Source organism: Accipiter gentilis, chromosome 22, assembly GCF_929443795.1.
Source record: "Accipiter gentilis chromosome 22, bAccGen1.1, whole genome shotgun sequence".
Taxonomy (NCBI): domain Eukaryota; kingdom Metazoa; phylum Chordata; class Aves; order Accipitriformes; family Accipitridae; genus Astur; species Astur gentilis.
Window position 1 is genome coordinate 12,784,273 of NC_064901.1, and position 21,244 is coordinate 12,805,516.

The following is a 21,244-nucleotide window of genomic DNA, read 5'->3' on the forward strand; positions in this document are numbered from 1 at the left end:
TGAGCAGAACAGAACTATTTATGACACTCTGAGTAGATCACAATGTCCTTAGTTTGTCTGCTAGTTTATATTTCAGTGTGAACACATTTAAGTCTATCTTTTTGACAAAGGATCAATTCCTGACCAAGGGGAATTGGAGAATTGTCTTCTTATGCCCTCTCAACATTATTTCTGGAACACTAGGGGCTACTGAAAGGATTGCTTTCACTCTTGTCTGAATGTGCTTCTTCCACACCCTTGACACTTCACAAGGATTTGAGGACCTTGTTCACACTTCAGGTAACAGACATTTGTTAGCATAATATACTGACATTCAGACTGTCATCTTTTCAGATGTTGGGGTGGGTGAGGAGAACAAAAAGGAAGGAGGGAAACCTTGAGGAAGTTATTTTGGCTGGTTGAAATTAGTGATACTGATGTGGATCAGTCCATAAATAACGTAATGAAAAGTAAACCATCAGAATTTTAGAAGTGTAGTTTAGATGTTAGAAATGTCAAAACCAAACTTCCCACAATGTTTGGACTGTTGGTATTTGTGATTTTGTTTTATGTCATAAGGAAGATTTGACACCAGCACATCACAAAATGCAATGCAGACGTAAGTTCTTCAAAATAAGAAATCTTCAGATCCAAGCAGTTGGCTTGCTTCACAGTGTCGAAAAAATACTATTAAAAATACTAACTCATATGTAAAATTAAAACTAATAGCTAAGTTTTCCCTAAGTTTATATTTCTAGTATCTGAACAATATTTAATCTATATGTATCCAAATTTAATTTTAATAATTACAGACAGTTAACTGACAAAATTTACACTAACTCATACAAATGTTTTTTACCTATGTTTTATGGGATTAAGGAATATTTAACTGTGCAACTACTTAGTCATTCACCTACATAAAAGTAGATTTGTAGTTAAAAAATACAGGAAAAAGAGAAAATACAGCTACATTTTCACCTGAAAGTGCAGTTGGTTCTTATTTATAGAGTACTGAAATTGGACAATACATGAACAAGCTGGAATACATGCTGCCTTCAACAAAGATCTGACAGATATTTTATGTCCCTATTGTAGGCACTCAACATTTAATGAACTTATGCTAAAGTAGATGTTGCATGTTTTCTGCCAAAATTGGAAATAAAATCTATCCTGAGAGTTTTTTCCAGCCTATACGTACAGCACAATTGCTGGATATTAAGAAAGTAATATTATTTAAAGGGTTTTCTTCAAATGAGAAAGAATTCCGGCTGTTTATCTCCTGAGTACACAAGCAGACAAGATGACTTGGCTACAAGTTACCATAAATTAATACTCTGTAAGCATCACATCCTGCTGACTGTGATTTTTCAGTGCAAATATAAGTACCTGCTCAGTTTATCATGGTCATTTCTGAAGCTTTACATGAATTTGCTGAACTCCGCAGCACATTAACTTCTTACAGGGATAATTACAGGCTTGAGTAGTATGCAATTTGTATAGCATTCACTGACCTCCAAGTTGACCTTGTTCAGGGGCAAATTCACAGGTTGTCATAAACCCCATTAGACATGCCTAGTTTGAGGCAAAACCTTTCCAGACTAAAGCTATTGTAGGCAATATGACATTTGAAATCATTCCATTAAAATATTTTTAAGTTCTAATGTATTCTCCAGATATGATCAAACTAGCTCCCATTGCTAAGCAAGACTTCCTCAAAAGATCAGTGAAAAAAAATTTAAAGAAGATCCTGCATAATTTTAAAAGCTAGAACAGAGATTCATGTTTTAAAATGGCCAACTAACTGTATGTTCACATGCATTTTAGACAAATGTACACATGGTCACAATTACCAGGCATCAAACTAGACTCAGACTACCTGAAATAGCTTCAACCAGCTGAAATCTGTAACTGAAGGCTAATATTTTATTCATTAGAGAGCAAAAATGGAGCAACAAGACAACAGAATAGCTTAAATTGGGCATAAAACTACTGTAAAAACACAGTTGTAATGCTAAGTCCTTAGGACTTCTGTCACAGATCTCTAGAATCGATGTGTAACTTGAAAGATTTTGCAACAAAAATATATAATCAGTAGTAAAACAGAGAACATATTTTCAGAGATACTCATTTTGCCCCAAATTAGGGTTATTCTGGGGAAGTCACTGACAGGAAATTAAATATGTGTGTGAATTCCAAATGGAAAGGAGACACAAAAAAATCAGCACTTTTCCAGGTCATAAAAACCATAAGGCAAATAAAATGAAAGTTTGTAAAGACTGCATTGAACTATTTAGTCTATGCTTTTAAAAGACAAATCACTGATCACCTCTCAGCATATTGGGACTTGCTTGTAGCTGGCAGTGTCAGGTAAGCAGCTAAAATCCAGCTGACGCCAGTTGATGCTGCTATGCCAGCTGGCAGGGTTTGCCAGCTGCCTGCCGCTCCTCCAGACTATGAATGTAACATTGTAATGGATGCAGCATCTTCTGGCTCAGTGACAAAATTGTGACTGCTGGTGCCAATTCATTTAATTCACTGATCCATAACGTTATTTGTTCTATGTGGTATTCCCCAACTATTTTTTAATGTTATTAAGTTTGTTGATTTGCTGTACACAAGTGCCCCTTCTACATCTTTCAAATATATATCATCTAATTTAAAAGCGGAGACATAGTGAAGCTTGAATACATTCATAAATTATTTTGTCATTCCCATTAAAAGGTGTTTCTCTAATGTAGCCAGAACTGTATTTCATTAAATATTATACGACAGACTTCACTGTTTTGTCTAACTGTAATGTCTACATTCTGTCCAGGACACTTACTGGTGCTGAAATCTGAACAGATTCAGTTTACTTTAGTGATTAAAACCTAAATCATTCCTCCTGCTGGTGCATGGATTCTTTCCATAATATTTAAATTTATTGAGAGAAACCATAAGCTAAAAAACTGTCCTGCATATCACAGTGCTTCCCTCCATTCCCACTCATTAACTTTTATGGTGAAGTCAACAGCCTGGACCTGTAAGTAGTCTGCTGAAACCCTGTTCGAACAGAGGAAGAATACCGTGCACAAGAAGCAAGTAAGTATGCCCCTCAAGCCATTCTACATAAACGCTCCAAGAGTTACCACAGAAATTTCAGAAGCTTAAGACTAGACATTATCTCTTCTATTCCTACTCAAAGGAGACCCAAGATTAACTATTTCTTGTTTAAGATGGATGAACCACAGCTTTATATTTTTAAAATATTTAAAAAATATTTGGGGAGACATGTAATTCTATTTGCAATTCTGTTGGATGAAAAACCCACACTATTTTTAGCCTTTTGCTAAAGGACAAGCAAATGGCAATTTCTCAGGATAAAATAGGAGGTAAGAAATGAGCTAGTAAGAAACTTACTTCCATATTTTTATTCCTATCAGAACTGTAAAAACAAGACAAAGCCACAAAATAGATATTTACCCTTTACAGATACTTTCCATATCCTACATGACTGCAGAGCTTTGTGGTAAACAAGGAAATGCCGTATTCATTCTTCTCAGTACAGCACAAAAACCAAAAAGAAAGTGAGAGTGCCTCGGAAGAGCACGCACTAGCATTTTACTACTTCTACTCAAGTTTGAACACTGCTTATTATCTTATGCAGACAGCTGAAGACAGACATTGTGTTTCAACCCTGCAAAGCTTCCAACATTTTCTGCAATATCTGCCTTTCTTGCAGAAATACAAAATTCATTAATTGTAATTCCTCATTTAGTTAGATGGACAAAAAACTTGCTGACAGACATATCCCTTTCAGTTAAAAAAATGCAATTCACTCAAAATATTGACACTCTTCTTAAATGAGAACACATGTTAATAATTATGTGAAGTCTGTTAGAGATAATAGACAACAGAAAAGCCATTATCTTTAATGTCCTCCTGCGTCTTTGAAATGATAATCATTGCACTAAAGGGCCAAAAATGATTGATGGACTTTCATTTGGAGCATACACCTGACACAAATTACTTGACATTTACTCATTTTTTTTTTGTAAGATGAAGACGGAGTGGCATCACAAATATCCAACTATCCTGTTTCTTGAAAAAAAGTATAGAAAATACTTGAGTTTTTGAAGATAAGTTACTAACAAGTGCTCAAATACATTGGAAAAAGTAATGCAACTTCAAAATATGTGTAAGTCCAGCAATGGAGCTACAGAATGCACATGGAATAAATCACAGCAAAGGAATGTTCCTTTCTAAATTACCTCTTTTTCAGGCTTACAGGGTATCATAGCTTAATACATAATGAATCATGTTTTTTATTTCATTCCAAAATATGTGTCCTAATTCTGCCTTCCTTCTATTTGGAAGAACAGGTTTTGGTTCTGCAAATTTAACAGGAAAGGGAGAACCTATGCCTTGAAAACAATTACATGTGCCTATCAGCTTAAAAATTTGCACGGATATGTACAAACAAGAAATGTTAACAGTTTAGAATGAATGAAAGCAAAATTGTTTGCATGTAAAACTTCAGTCCTTCATCTGACATGAAAACATCTATAGAAGACTTTCAGAGTCTGAGAAAGATGCTAGATCCTTCAAATTATATTCAAATCTATTGAAAACTGAGTTGCTTTTCCCCAGAAAAATAGGTTAGTTTTAATATGCTAATTGTTTTTAGTTTTCATTGTTTTCATAAACAGCTACGGACCTTAATGGTACTGTACTGAATCTACTTACAGTTGAACATTTTTGGTACATAAAACTCTATAGCTGAAGATAATTTACAAATTTCACAAATATAACCTACAATATGCTTTTTAAAATAAACCACACATTCCCAGATAAATGCTTTAATGTGAGTGTTAGTGGATAATACAATAGGTGCAGAATTTATATGTCTAGAATGCTACAACTGAAATGTAAGCATAAGAAAATAGAGAAATGACAATGAAAATAGTCTAGATTAACAGTTGCACTTTCACAAGCATGTCAGTGATACTTTAAAAATAGGAGTTAAAAAAAAGGAGTAATATTCAAAAGGCATTTAAAGTCCAAATGTCCAATAGAATCAATACCTAAAAATTGAAGTTATGTACTAAAATAACCTGGTGGATCTAGCCCTTTTTCTACTTGATTTCCAAGAAACTGTAACTTCTAAATAATTTTGAAAGTGGGACAAACTATGTGCATTTGAAAAAGCTTAACTAAAGACTTAGTGTAAATACTTTTAGATCCAATGTATATTGCCAAGCTGCAGTATACCAGTAACTTATGTATTTAGATTAAGCTAACTGAATTAGCCAAAACAAGAGAGAAATTTATTTGATTCATACTTAGATGCTAATGAATTTCTTTATTTTTTCCAGTAAATTCAACTTCACCTGCTACAAATTCAACCACTTCAGAACTATCCTGGGAAATAAATCCCACTCTTTCCTTACATTATTTACCCATCTAGACTCTCTGGGAAAGTCAGGATGCAAGCAAGAGTCTCTTTTTCATTTCATAGATAGCACATCCAAAAAAATCACTGCATTGTACTACATCATATAAGATTATAATGCTTTTAGTCTCACACTTCAGAATCATTCTTATGAGAGAATTGTATTTATTAATTCTTAAATATATTGCACAATTTTGCTCTAATATTGGGACATACCTAATATATTCTTCTAGACAGTAAATTCTCCCCATCCAGAAAAGACAAATTCTACTCTCAAGACATAATACCTAAAAACCTAGAATATTTATTTTGATCATTATCTACAGAATACCGTAGAACTTTTGTTTACAAGATTGCATATATTCAGAGCAGATAAATGCACAAGAATAAGGGTTTTCTGAAATATTTCAGAGGATGTAGAGTTGGAAAAAAAATAAGAGGTTCTTCCAAAGCTGATAGATTTTCCAAAGGAGTGCATGATCACAGAAGTATGAACAGCCACACACCTTGCAGAGCTTCTAAGCCCAGGTAAGCTTTATTATAACAAACTTCAAGAACATATAAGTGTACTAGAAAGGTGCATCTGACCTTCATTTAAACTATATTATGTTTACATTGTATCACTATCAAGTGAATGTGCTACATTTTTTCCAAAATAATTTAATACATGCCTAAAAATAAATAAAATCACCCTCTATGCAGTCCTTTAAGAAGTTATATTAGCATTGCTGCTGGAAGATTCTTAACTTCCTTTTTTCCCCACATACTTGTTAGAATATCTCATTTTTTAACAACTGCATTTCAAATTCTAATCATTTCATCCTCATGTCAGGATGATAGCCTCTAGAAACTAGCGTAACTCAATTAATAAGCCGTTTTCTGGCAGGCACAAAAGCAATGAATTTGGGAATCATGAAAGTTCTTCCACTCTGGAAAAAAGGATAGTCAGCTGTTTCCATCCATAGGACAATGGACAGAAAGTGGACTTTATGCCTTTTAACTGAGTAACATAATCATGATGTTGGAAAGGCACTCAAAATGTCATCCAAAGCATTTCTGCACTTCAAGAAAGTATCAACTAGATGTGTATCATTCTAAACAAATTTTCTTAAAGATCTCCCAATACAGAAACACAATTTCCCTAGCCAAAATTGTTCTGCATTCCTTTGGTATCCTTACTTTTAGAAAGCTTTTTGTAATCTTTCTTTGCAGCAGCTGCATGCACTTGATGACATTTACTGCATATCCCAATCAACCTTCTCTTTTCTAGACTAAACAATCATAATAATTCAATTCTTTTCTCACTCCTATTGACTCTTTACAGTTGGTAAACATTTTTAATGAAAGGCTGTAGTGCCTAAATCTAGATGCAGTTCTTAACTGAGACATGGCTAAGTAGATTGTCTTGCAAGCAATACTTCTATCAGAGTTCTGTTTTCCCTTTTTAGTAGTACCACAATTTGACAATTCATGTTCCTCTTGTGAGCCATTATAACCCCAAGATCCTTTCTGCTAAACTATTACCTAGACAGTTAGCCAGCTGTACCCCATCTTATTTCTAGGTAGCTGAATATCCTTAACTGTATTAACCTTGTGGTTAACTGTATTAGCTTTGTGCTTATCCCTGTATTTCAGACCATATCTCTGATACATGAAAGCTTACTGAAGGGTCTACTCCAGTGTAAGCTTCTCACAACTAGGTGGTGGCTGCAGAGTTAATATTCCATTATCCAGGTCATAAGTGAAAATACCAAGGTAACCAGACCCAGCATAGATGCCCACAGAATCCTCAAATGTATTCTGCTGTTTTGACACTGAGTATATGTAGGAGTATATATATATTCTATATTATAAGTATTTATTTTATAAATTACATATTATATTGTAATTACAGTATATATATAAAAATATATATATGAATACAAGTATATATTCAGAAGTTTCCCTTCTGAGCATAACTTGTCAAATTGTACTGCAATACAGACCATCTGTTCCATTTATGTAGGACAAGATTTAGATACTTCTGGCTGAAAATGGTAGATATCTATCAGCTGGTAAGCAACAAAAGCACAGCATATGGTGAATATTTTAATCTGTGTTGCCATGAGGTGTCTACTATGTGGACAAATGGGTAAGAATAGAACAAAGTGAAATTTCTATAGGCTTAATGTGATACTTTCCACAGAAGCATTCATTCCACAGATTAAGCATACAGATTATTTCAGTGGTTTCACAAAAATAAAAATTCTGAGAATAAATTAATAATATTATTTTATTTGAACTGCAAGAGAAATGTAAATAGATGGTAGAGAAGTCATAATTCAACAAGCCACTAATTGTTAAAGCCTCCTTAGTTTTATGAAGAAGACCCAGTTAAATGAGAAAAAATTCCCCTCTAATTTCAAAGATAGAATCTTACTTCCAATTGCATAAGGAACCTGATTGTGAGGTACTGATGTAATTCTCATTCAAGGAGAAAAGTATTAAGTAATTGTGTTTTAATAAGCAATCCTGCACCACCTATTGGTCTGTCATTTCTCTAAATACCAAACAAGCCGAACTTAGTTTGTATAAGAAAGTATGAAATAGGACAAAGTTTGAGCAGAGGAGAAGAGATTTAATGCCGTGAATAGGTCAGCACTAACATGTATTATTAAATAAAATAGCTTACCTACTACAAACACAAACTACTATTCCAGATTCTATCACTGTACCTGTATATTGCTCTGGAAGGCTTTTTTATAGAACATGAGAAAGGAATTTACAAAAAAATGCAAAATTATGTAGCATCAGCTAAAAATTATAATATGATGAACCTCGTAAGATTCATGTGTCTGTCTTAATGCCTGTAGAAAGCATCTTTAACCAGACTATACAATTCCATACACTATTACACCTGTAGCATTCTTAAGACCAGACAAGCACAAATTTCTGTATTGAAGCAAAGAAAAAGATTGTTGTTAAAACCCTAGTAGATAGATATAATTGTTGGAAAAAATGCAAGAAAAGTTGAGAGCCAAGAAAAAGCATGAGAAAGCACAAATGAAGCCAGCAGAACTGATAAGTTTTACATTAACCTACAGGACCTTTCTGTTATAATCTACCAATAAACCCTCCTGTAACTAAATAAAACGCCTCTCTACTACTGTATTGCTTGCAGCCCACCAAGACTGATCCATTGGAGCCAGCCTGCAGACATCTGGGCTTTCAGAGCGACAAATAAAAAACAAAGGACCATCTAAGAGGACCAAATGTCTGTAAAAATATTCATCTGCTACCATGAGCCATTTAACAAAGAAAGACTGAAAGACAGGGTATACAATAAGAAAATGCTTCTCTACTCACTTAGAGTCAAATTTAATTTGAATTCTAAAAGCTGATTTATTTTTAATTTTTAAATTGACCAAATGACAGAAAGTTTGGTATTTTTGACCAAGAGTTTTTGAAATTTTCACAGAAAGCCCTACAGTTCCCATGGTTTATCACACCATGATCATAATCACATGAGTTTTACCAAACTAAGGACATAATAATAGGTATAACTGTTACTTTATCTCTTAGGGGATTTACTTTTGTGTTTTCACACAGTACTTTAAATGAACTTTTTTCATTTCATTAATTTCAGTAAATATATACCTAGTTTTAAAATAATAAGCTTACATTTAATAACAAACTAGAATAATTCAAACAGTGACATAAGAAGATATCTTTGTAAGAAAATACATTGGTTTCTCACAAGAAATAGTACTTATTATTATACCACTATTTCCTATATTTTATAGAGTAACTATTATCCAATTTGATTTTGGATAAAGTTAAGAGAGATCATTAAAAAATTGTGCTGCTGTAGCAAATAAGTTAGTTTACAAAGCAGCAAGGGAAAAGAATAATGCAATTTCATCTTTGAGAATACACGCCTAATTCTCTACCCGGTTTGCTGTCATGCACCTGGAAAAATAGGTATATTCACTCAATTGCTGCGATTTTGAAATACAAAGGTAACTATTTGTGCATATTATTTCTCCATTAAAGTTACATTGGTTATGTTTTTCTTCAAAGTTCTTTAGAAACCTGTGTTTCCTATTAAATAAATCTTTCTGAAAGAGGTAAATCAATGAAATGTGAAAATACATTTTAGAAAGAGGGCATCACAAATGTGAACTACTGGGATTTACAGATACAGCTGTGTACTACATGCCATATGCACTTGAATCATTTGTCAAGTAAAATATGTCAAAATATTTTTCACAGAGATGTTCATGTCCAACTTCAATCTAACATTTGAAGGACTGCAACAATTAATAATTTCTTTAGGGTGTACTTACAAATGCCAGCATGCCCCCATCCTGGCCCCATTTTTCATTTTTCACTTTTTGCATCACATGAGTTTGAATCTTATAAATCCTTTAGCCTTATTTACACTTCTCATTAACTATTGCACTAAGACACAATACAGTAAGTTTATGATCAAAGAAGTTTTGAAAGATCTGATTGCACTGATATGTATCTATGTGTGTATATTTCACATTATATGTATTATAAAGTTGAACATAGATAGCATAGCCTACATACAAAGTGCCCTCTTGTGGTTCCAAGCAGGTAAGCTCAAAGAGATTTACAATATAGTATATATTTAAATGGGTTTCTAATACATAACCACATTGTTTTAGGAAAACAGTATCGACTACTATTCAGCCTAGAATTTTTCCTGCAGCAAATACTACTAATGCCATTTCTTTGTCCTATCTGCACATAGTAATTGACAACTACAAGCTCTCTCTGTAACGAATCATGTCTGAGGCACACAATATCTGTGATACGGTAATGACAGTTACTGCATAAACTTTTGGCCATTAAAGACATGATCATCCTGTCCCTTCCTGACACAGCTCTTTAGCTACACCAGAAAAAAGTTTTCTGGCATTCCTTATTCAAAATGTCTAACAGTCCTATCTTGCTTTATGCTTTGTTTTTCCAATAAAATTCATCTCAATGGAAAAGAGGTTTGCTAGAGTAACTTAATGACAGTGTTTAACTATAGATCAGTTCAAGGACAGACACAGCCTGAAATATTGGCACTTTCAGATCGTATTAGAACTTTCATTCAGTTCTCTTATACGATGTTTTTTCTACCTCACTGGGATATGGAACTTTCATTTTCAAAGTCAAGAAATCTTCCAAGGTAAATAATAACCTTGCATTCTCAAGCAAGAGTTGAATCAGCAGTCCACCTATTTTGCTTTAAAATGAGATTTACAAACCCATCTATTATCTGTTCGTTTAACAGTAAATAAAAGGAGGGTTTTCTTAAAATGTAAAACTAAACAGTGACACAAAAAAAGAAAACACAAAGAAACAATAAATACCTTTTTGGCCTTGGTTTTTTTTTCGTAAGTCTCTGATAATGGTTTTCTTTTTTCCTGAGTGGTGTCTTTGGAGAATAAATATTCAAATTCAGTAGTATCAAGTATATCAGGTTCTTCTAGTGATTCCCATAATGTTGGCATAGCAGTTTTCCTACAAAGGGAAAGGTAATTATAAAATTTCCAATAAACATTTATGAAGAACCATAACAGATCTAACCATAATAGATGAAAATCCATTATAGATTTAAAACTCAAAGCAACATGTACTACTGCTATATAAACAGCATTCCTTCCCTATACCTTGCTCATGTAAGGAGCCAAAATGTTTTGCAGAAGGCTGTAGCAAAAAGTTTAGCTATTTAGTATCCATGCCTGCTAAACTATCAAAATGCATTATTTGTATTGTACAGTTTTTTGTACAACAATCAAATATTACAACTGCAGCTTGTGCAAATACATCGAGACACTTCTGTCATTGAGAAATTCCTAGTAATCTATTTAGACCTATAAAAATAAACAGTATCAACAAATAGTGAACAAACTTTATTCAAGTATATTTTAAGAGCATTTGGGGTCACTTGTATAGGACTTGACTGACTTCAGGTTAGCTGCAGATGTTGCATGCTCATATTTATCCTTGTTGCAGTTCTGAGAAACTAGAGTAATTATGTGGCCTATATTTTGGGAGACCACCCAGTATTCTGCTCCAGCCAATCAACTGTAAATTTTAAATGTGGATTATCTTTCCCTCTTTTTTTGCATTCCTAGACCAGCTTTAGTTTTGGAAGACTTAGGAACTTTTTTACACAATCCTCTAGTTTTATCTGGATTTGGGGAAAATACTATGTAGTGCTGCAAACATGGCACTTCAATTCTGAATGAGCTTTGTTTCAAAATTTCAGTGTTTCAAGAAAATATGTGTGACAAAACTTCTGAGTGCTCTTGTCTGTTTATCAGTAGAAGGTGGGACCACTTCTTCCAGCAGATGTCACTAAAAGGCAGTGAAATTATTTGGAAGAAAAAAAAAAAAAAAAAAAAAAAAAAAAAAAAAAAAGTGATTAAAACCCCTGTAAAATACAAATGGTTGATGTCACTAACCATATTTTTATTAGATGTAATATGCAACAAAATGCAATACCTATCAATTTAAGGGGAACCAAAAATTTTTTGTTTGTTTTTTTTCAAATTTAGGATTTTTTATACTTAATACACAACCGTAAATTTACCATTGTGAATGTTTAAGGAACTCTAATTTTTCCATTAGCATCTGCTGATGCACCATATTCTGTGTCACAGGACATGCTTACAGCTCCACAGTTTCACTCTCCCTGATACTAGCTGTAGTGTCAACCACACTGAAGAATGAAGGATTCTTTCTGGCTCTGTAACAAGAAAATTCAAGTCCTGGATAGCTGCTGATCTGAGCAGCAGACCCTTGAAGAAGTTTCCAGTTCTAGTGCAGACCATGAAAATGCTGGACCATTATATCTGGTAACCAGCAGTTCACCAGAAAGCTATGACTTAGACCTTATCTTGTATTCAGCAAAAGCTTGGTGAACCAGCAATATTTCAGAAAAATATTTTGATTTCAGTGAATCAATAGGAAGAATTACAATAAGGTTTATTTATGGACCAACTATTTATTCACTATGAAACAATTTATCACTAGTAATTTTTGGAAAGTAAACCCCAAATGCTCAAACTTCCTGCTCCAAAATATTTCAATGCCTTTAATTCTGAATCATGGAAAGAATACAACTGACATTTCATTAATTGTTTGTTCCTGCCAAACATTTTATATAAAATATTAACACCTTACTATGCTTTATTATACCAGAATAATGATTCTTTCTCATCAAAATAAATTCAGACAAAAAGCTGTAAGCTAAAACAAAACTCATATTTAAATACATTTAAATGCAGATATTTACTTTAACAGTGTTTAAACATAATCCTAAAAATAACTTAAAATAAAAGATTTAGAATACTCATAAATACTTTGTAATACTTAAATAATTTATAGCGACCTATTATAATAATAAGTAATCTAAACAAATAATCTGTAATACAGTGATTCATAACATACAATAATATCTAATATAGTCACAGTATATAATACAGTATGTAATAGTGTGTATATATAGTATAGCATATGTCACGTATAATAATGTAAATTATTAAAATGTTTAAAATAAACTTAACATCTTTGTAACTGCACTTATGCTAAAATAATTTTGAACACAGATAATAATGATTTTACTTTTAAGACCTGAATAATCGTGTAATTTCATTACCTGCATAACACAGGACCTGAATTTTAGTTCATGATTCTAGCAGCCCCTTGTTAAACTAGAAATAGTCCATGTCACTTAAGCATCCCCCCAAAATACTTTGTGAGCCAACCCTCTTAATGGAGCTCTATGTTACATTAATAAACACTTGAAGCAAAGTTGGAATCAGCCAAAATCCGAAAGAGCAGCTGAGCAGCACTGAAACCACACACCGCTGTGGCAGTAAGGTATGCATGCTGGCTCAGAAAGCGTAAATGTGAGCACTTCTTTTCCTCTGCCAGCTGAATAAATGGATAGCATAAACAAAGTTTGTGGGATCACTTCAAAAAGACTGTCCAAAAATTGTTTATTTATGCCTGTTCACCAAATGATCCCTTATAAACAAATCAATAAAACAGTATCTTTCATAGTAACTTTAGACTTGCCAGAACAGTATATACTATTAGACTACTTTCATAGAATCATAGAATGGTTTGGGTTGGAAGGGACCTTTAAAGATCATCTAGTCCCACACCCCCCGCCACACGCAGGGACATCTTTCACTAGATCAGGTTGCTCAAAATCCCATCCAACCTGACCTTGAAGACTTCCAATGATGAGGCATCCACAGCTTCTCTGGGCAACCTGTTCCAGTGTCTCACCAACCTTGTAAAAAATTTCTTCCTTATATGCAGTCCAAATCTACCTCCTTTCAGTTTAAAACCATTGCCCCTTGTCCTGTCACTACAGGCCTCAGTAAAAAGTCTTTCTCCATCTTTCTCATAAGCACCCTTTATATATTGAAAGGCCGCAATAAGGTCCCCCCAAGACTTCTCCAGGCTAAACAACCCCAACTTTCTCAACCTGTCCTCACAGTGGAGGTGCTCCAGCCCCCTATCATCTTTGTGGCCCTCCTCTGGACTTGCTTCAACAGGTCATGCATGTCCTTCTTATTTATGCTGGGGGCCCCAGAGCTGAAGGCAGTACTCTAGGTGGGGTTTCACGAGAGCAGAGGGGGAGAATCACCTCCCTCAACCTGCTGGCCACGCTTCTTTTAATGCAGCCCAGGATACAGTTGGCCTCCTGGGCTTCAAGCTCACTTTGCTGGCTCCTGTCCAATTTTTCATCCACCAGTATCCCCAAATTCTTCTCTGCAGGGCTGCTCTCAATCCATTCATCCCCTACTTTGTATTGATATTGGGGATTGCCCCAACTCAGGTGCAGGACCTTGCACTTGGTCTTGTTGAACCTCATGAAGTTTGCATGGGCCCACTCGTCAAGCCTGTCAAGGTCCTTCTGGATGGCATCCCCTCCCTCAAGTGTTTCATCCCAGCACTAAATCAGAGTAAGATTGGTAAATTTTTTTTTTTTTTTTTTTTTTTGACTACAGAGGTGTCTATCAGTACTGAACCTCCTCCATAACGGATGCTTCATGCTACAGGTTCCTGAGCTACATATATTTATACATATGCTTTAGTTTTCCTGCTCTGACGGATCTATAGACAGAGGTTAGGTTCCAGTTTAACTGTTTCTAGAACTGGAATCATAGAGGATGACACAACATAGTGCTCTGAAGATGGTATCACCTGAAATGATTGGAAAGCAAAAATGAAACTCTAGGTTCTCACCTCACCAACTTTAACATTTCAATTCTAATTCTAATTAAGATTTAAAAAAAAAAAATAAATCTTTCTAATCTGTTGGCTAGCTTTTTTCTCTTTAGTGCTACCCTGTCACTAGAGTTGCCCATGGAGTACTTGGATTTTTGGGAAAAAAAGGACAAAATTTCTTTTTGTTATAATGCACATAATTTTAATTTATAATGCATATAATTCTAATTTATATTTAATATTTCAAAGTAATTTCTGATGATCTTTTTTTAGATTTCTAGAACTGAATCAATTTTTTTCTTAAAACATGTAAATTCCATGCCTCTATGCTGATTTTGTTACACATTCTGAGACTGTTAAGTTTTTGTTATTAAGTCTTAAATAGTATACATACCCTTGTATCATGGCCTATAAATAGCAACTCTAAGTCCAAATAAATATATTTTACCTGCTACCTTGCAATTGTATCCGTGTCCAATACAAAGGCTTCATGGGACGGCTAGGTTCAACAGGAGGTTTTCGAGGACCTTGGTTTGACGATAAAGTGCTATTAAAAAAGGACCCAGGCCCTGGAGGTGGAGGGGGTGGAGGTAAACCAGATCCAGGCAGTGGAGGAGGAACAGGAGGTCCCGACCCTGGAAGTGGTGGTGGTGGTGGTGGTGGTGGTGCTTGAAAATTCCTACAGCCTTCAAAAAGTGGAGGTGGCAGTGGTGGACTAGATCCAAACTGAGATGTCAGTGAAGTCAGACCCGCTGGCAAAGGTGGTGGTGGAGGAACTAAACCTGGTAGTGAAGAATCAGGAAGGGGAGGTGGAGGTGGCGGTGGTGGTGGAGGAGGCAGCGTTTGTTTTGGTTGACAAGATAAGACACTTTCTGAAGACTGTACATTGTAATTGTCCTTATTTTCACTTTGGGCAGAAATACTATGTGACAAAGAAGAAATATTAAGCTTTCTGGGTACTATCTGGTTATTTTTCACAGCCCTGTTTTCTTCTTCACTAGGCTTTATGAAAGTTTCTCTGTCAGTCTGTATACATACATTTCGGTATGTCTTTGGTGGGTTATCATCTTCAGTAGAAACACCGATATCCTTTGCTTTTTCATTTATTCTGTTTAATTTATTGTCGAGTTCATTCTTCAGATGTGCAATGGTTTCCTCAAGCTGAGCAGTTGATACAGCATGTTCCCCACGAATATGGAATACCCTGAGTTCAAACTGAGACTGTAGAACAACAACAACAAAACCCTTAGTGGAAATATTTTTCTAAAGTGTTTATTTCGTAGTAACTAAAAATCGTCACATTTAGACTATGTTCTTACTTTAAGCAAAGACAGAAATACTTCACTTTCCCAGTTCTAAATGGCTTTATTGCAAGCTATTACATAACCGGACAAGTACTAGCCTTTAAAGAAATGTAAGCAGTGTGTGTTTCCACAAAACGTATTTTATGAGTAAATATCTAGAATATTAACTTAGCAAATTCTAACTTGTACCTTGTCTTTAAGCAGACTTACTGGTTTTTAATTGTTGAATGCAGTAATTACTAGCTCATTATGGAACAAAGGTACCTTTTTTGAATGGTGTTGTACTTAATGACATTATTTTGTTGACCATTTCACTTCACAAATATGCCATATATATAGTTAACATGTTAGGAAGTAAAATAGATTAACCACAACAGAAGTTCAAATTCCTCCCAGATAAAACATTAAATAAAAAAATTAAAATACTTTCTCAATCTATTAAAAGTGTTCTCATCAATTAAATTCAGAGGCACACATAAATTCTCCTTCAAGTTTATCTTTACTATTAAATGAAAACTTCTTTTCTACCAGATATATTTCAATCTACAATTCAGGAAAACAAATTGTAGACCAAGAGGATAAAGAGGATTTCACTGAAGTAGAAAGAAATAACAACCTTTCAAGAATATATGTAAGTAAGGAAGAAAAAACCAAACTACTTTTCTTACCATACATCAGAAAAATCCAAACGTTTGACACAGAAATAACTCCTTCAAATAATCCGATCCAATACTGCTATTCCAGATGATTAAGTCCCTGCAAGCTATTTTCTGTTATGCCATGATTCTATCAATCAGGCAGCTGACTGGTGTTATCTTGTTTCTTTGCAAGCCAATGACTCCTGAAAGAGCATTTTCCATGATTCTTTCAGGATCTCTGTACAAAGGGAAGCCAACATTTCAACAGAAGCAGCTAATGGTCTGTGATTTTCCCAAATTCCTGCAGGCACAGCAATTTACACTTAAAAACTTCCCACACAGTGCTGGTCAGAAGGGGCAACACAGCACTTCTTACTTATCATTCCAACTTGAGTATTAGGTCAGAGTTAATAGTTTACAGCACTAATTAATATGCATCCAAGTCATGCATGTGTAGGTCAGTATGGCAAATACAGGAGTGTAATATACTGTAATTTTATACCATACAAAGAAGCTTGAATAGATATATGTTCTTTCTTATAGCAGTATAATCAGCTTGCATTCAATAATCAATTTGTTAAGATAAAATCCAAAGTAAACAATCTGAAAATACTGGATACAAAATGCTCCTTTTCTTAACTGGCAAGTGTAAAGGTGGGAAATTGTTTAAAGTCTTGCAAAGATAATCAAACAGAGATTTGTATTGGAAACAACCCAATTTCTATTAGTTTTATAGAAAAACTAGGACTAATATGTACAACAAATAAAATATTTTTTGCTTGGCTTTTTTTTCTTTTCCTACTGTTACTCTATCAAAGTTTGTTATTGCTCAGCTTAATTATTAGTTCAGTTCAACTATCACAAAATTTTCTGCCATGTGAATTACTCCAGAGCAATCACCTTTCTTTTTAAACTTGGCATACTGATCCATAAATGAGGTAATGAAGTAAGTTTGCCTTAGGGAATTTAGCTATTTTGTTTATCATAGTATTCTGCCCCTATTGGACATCAAAAACTCCCTGATAGAACAATTTACTTTGAACGTTAAAGATTTTCCCAGCAGTAAATCTGAAGTCACCTTAAAAACACACTGTAAAAAACAAGCACAGTATTCTACAAAACTACTTATTACATTTAAGTGGGCATGAAAGCAACTGTGTTAGTATTATATACCTTTTCAACTACAGATCTTCAGTCTCTAATTTACAATATAAAAATGGTGGTTTGAACTCAAAATTATATTTGAGGCAATAGTTTTACGCTTTGTCTTGCTTTTAACTTTGACATTTTCAAAATTAATTTCTGTTAATAAAAATAATAAAATTACTAACATAAACCAGAATTAAAGCTAAAATTACTAAGCACAAAAAAGAAAAGCAGGCTTAACAAAAATGACACATTGGGAATCTGTGTTGAATGTCTCATCAACAGGAAAGATCAGTATTTTCCAATTGAGTGACTGCAATATAAAAGAGCAATAACTAATAAAACAAGTTTTAATTTTGATTACCTTACATCTCAAAACAATCTTGTTCACCAAAATATTAAGTAATACTGGAATCTTTTCAGTTTGCATTAACTATGATAGTATTTTCAACAAAAATTTCAAGAATATGTATGTTAATATGTACTATTTATATATATGTATACACATAAATAATACATACGTATTCTTAGTAAAGGTCTGCTTCCTGAAAAATATTTCTTCAAAAGAGATGAAATGAGCTAAAATCTTGTAATGAATCAAATGGAGACCAAACAGCATCCAGTCACTCCACACAGGTAGAATTTGAACATTCTCTTTCTATCATGTACTATGACAAATATGTATAAAGTCTATTACATTCTCTTTGTTATACCACTAAGGACTAGTTACATACCTTATCAACATGTAGTGTTACATAATAAAGAAAGCCAGTGTGTACTATACTTAGGCACCTTTGACTCCTGAAAGCAAGTCAATAACTAAAAATATTTTTTTTTAAATTTACGATTTTCATTTGTCTGTGGCTTAAAACTTTTTACATGGTACTGCCTATTAGAATGAAATCTCAGAATTCAGGCTGCAGAATACTTACTGATAATCACTAGATCTCAACATACAAATCTTGAAGGAGCCTATGGACAACTCAAACTAAAAATAAATTAACTAAAATTAACTAAATAATGAAACCAAGTTGAAACTAAAATAAATTTTGACACAAGCTTTTTGCCAGTACAACCATTCATTATGCAAGGTGATTTTTTGACTTTACAAATGGGATGTTTGTTAGAACTTGTGGGATTTGTACTAGTTTAGAATCCTTCTTCTATTTCATTATACATAAAATTTATAGTTAGCATTTTTATTATAAAGATAAGTCACTAAATTTTGCTATAGCAAGTGGTGATACAGTACATATCCAGGCAAATCTTTTCTTCCTTACAATTCATGAATCAAAGGATAGGAACAATGGAATCTTTTTATACTTTACATTATTGTAAACAAATCCAACATACTGAAATGGAATATAATAGAACTATATCCATCTCACAATTTCAAGTGGGAAATAATCAAAATTACTTTTATAATATATGCTGTCACCAGAATCCTGAAATATTAAAAATATAATGTGAACACAGAGACATTTTATTGAATAGAGATTTGTGTTAGAAGCACTTGTGCACAACCTTTCCAGTTAAAATACTATTTTCATCTAAATGGGAACCAAAGTTTTTCCCCTATAGTGTAGATATGTCTACCAAAGCTAACAGTTTTATTTCCAGGTTCTGTCAACACTCCTTTAAAATGTTTATGATGGCTACATAACAATACCTGTGGCTGCTGGGAAGAACGAATTTTTAGCTAAATTCAAATCTAGATGGATTTGAATAGACACTGTTCAAATTATTCAGTACCTTGTTACTAAATCATGTCAGCAATTATTACTACCACGTTGGCAATATACCGAGTCTGTTTTCATGGCACGTCATGCACCAGACTCCTAGAGTATTTGGGAACTACTGTTAAGATGAACAATGACCAAAGGCTCCCATCACAATATAATAGTTTGGTCAGAGCTATTTTAAGCAGAATGAAATGGGAAAAAAAATTCAGCAGGAAACAAGATGTCTGAGGGAGGGAAGGTGCGGGAAGAAGGCTGGAGGGACAGAAAATATGGGGAGAAGGCTGGAAACTAAAGCTTAGAAAGCCATCCTATGCAGCATGAATGAACATGATTTATTCCTGAGGAAGGGTAGAGGATTTGGAAGCCAATCAGAGTTAAAATGTCTGATGATTTCTGTATAAAATGAAAGCAAGACATTATGAAGAACAATTTAGATGTTCATCAGCGTGTTTTAGATATACAGGATAACAATTTTTTTAATTTGAAAAATGCATTTGTAACTCTGATGACTTGTTTAGAAGTTTGGCTGCCTGCTTCTTAACAACATTCATGTAAGAAATTGTGATTGTATATGTAGATTCAACAACTGACAAACTAGTGCAAGGAATGCATTTTTCTGCTCCCCTGACCATTTCACTTTCTTGCAGCATCAATCCACTCTCTCAGACAGCATGTCAAATAAAGCCCTCAGGCCTTGGCATGTAGAGGATCTCTGGCTTCTCATTGTGTCAATGACAGTCAGTGACATTATCTAGTTTTTGTCACGTATTACTCCCTCTCCTGTACACACACACACACACACACACACACACACACAAAATTGATACTTACAGCTGCCTAAATTTTCATGACAGTAGAGATCTATTTTCTCCAGATTACTGTTATAAATACCAGATTAGAGGCAGGTACGTTTCAATAAAACCTTATTACTATTTCCTCTTCATATTGCTGGCTCAAAAGAAAATATAAGTATATAAATAAATGTACTGTAAAAGCCTTAATGTGCTGAAATCAGATTTCAATCATAAATTTTAAAGTACCTCCTGAGTATCTTAAGCCTAATTCACACAGCAATATGCTACTGAAAAAAAATGCCTTACCTTAGTCCAATCTTTCTTGCATTCATTGTCAATATTAACTATGCAAACAATGCCATCCTAGTATGCTGAAGAACACTGTTCAAATTCTGAATTAATAATAATTTTATCAGACAAGCAAGTGGTCTGAAAATACATGCTATGATTCAAAAAAGAGGACTGCAGCGTACGTAGCCACTGAAGGGACTGATCAGTAGTATGGCAATTCTATGGGAAAAGGATCTGCGAAGGACAGCATATCACAAACTGATCATGAGTCAACAACTCTATATTAAAATATATAAAGAGAAATGTCATATGCAAAAAAGTAATCCTTGTGCTCCATTCAGCTACTAAAAGCTGTGTGTATGTTCAGTTTAAGAAAAAAGCCATCCCTGTGTTCATGATCACTGCTATTGAAATCTGGGGCAGCTCATTCGGTATTAATTTTCTAGGTTCAATCTACATTGCCTTTTGTCTCCAGCTCACCCTTCCTGGGTAACACTCCCCTTGCTTCCTCAGTTTCCTTCTGTTTCTATTGCTGAAGAATACTTCTACTGTACCCTTAAATTTCCTGTGCAAGATGTAATTCAGCTTGAATGTTGTCAACTGTCATTTTAATCCTATGCTTTTCTGACCTCTAAAACTAGCTTTCCTGGCTGATGTACCTCTTCTTCCATTC

At 34.0% G+C, this 21,244-nt stretch overlaps 1 protein-coding gene across 1 annotated transcript in view; it reads right to left on the bottom strand.

The window, feature by feature from the left end:
• Positions 1-21,244, bottom strand: part of FMN1 (formin 1) — a 145,266-nt gene that overhangs the window by 80,899 nt on the left and 43,123 nt on the right. Inside the window, exons 4-5 of the mRNA XM_049825227.1 lie at positions 15,105-15,877; positions 10,777-10,927 (exon numbers count right to left, since the gene is read on the bottom strand). Of these exons, the coding sequence (XP_049681184.1) occupies positions 10,777-10,927; positions 15,105-15,877 (924 nt within the window). The remainder of the gene's footprint in view (positions 1-10,776; positions 10,928-15,104; positions 15,878-21,244) is intronic.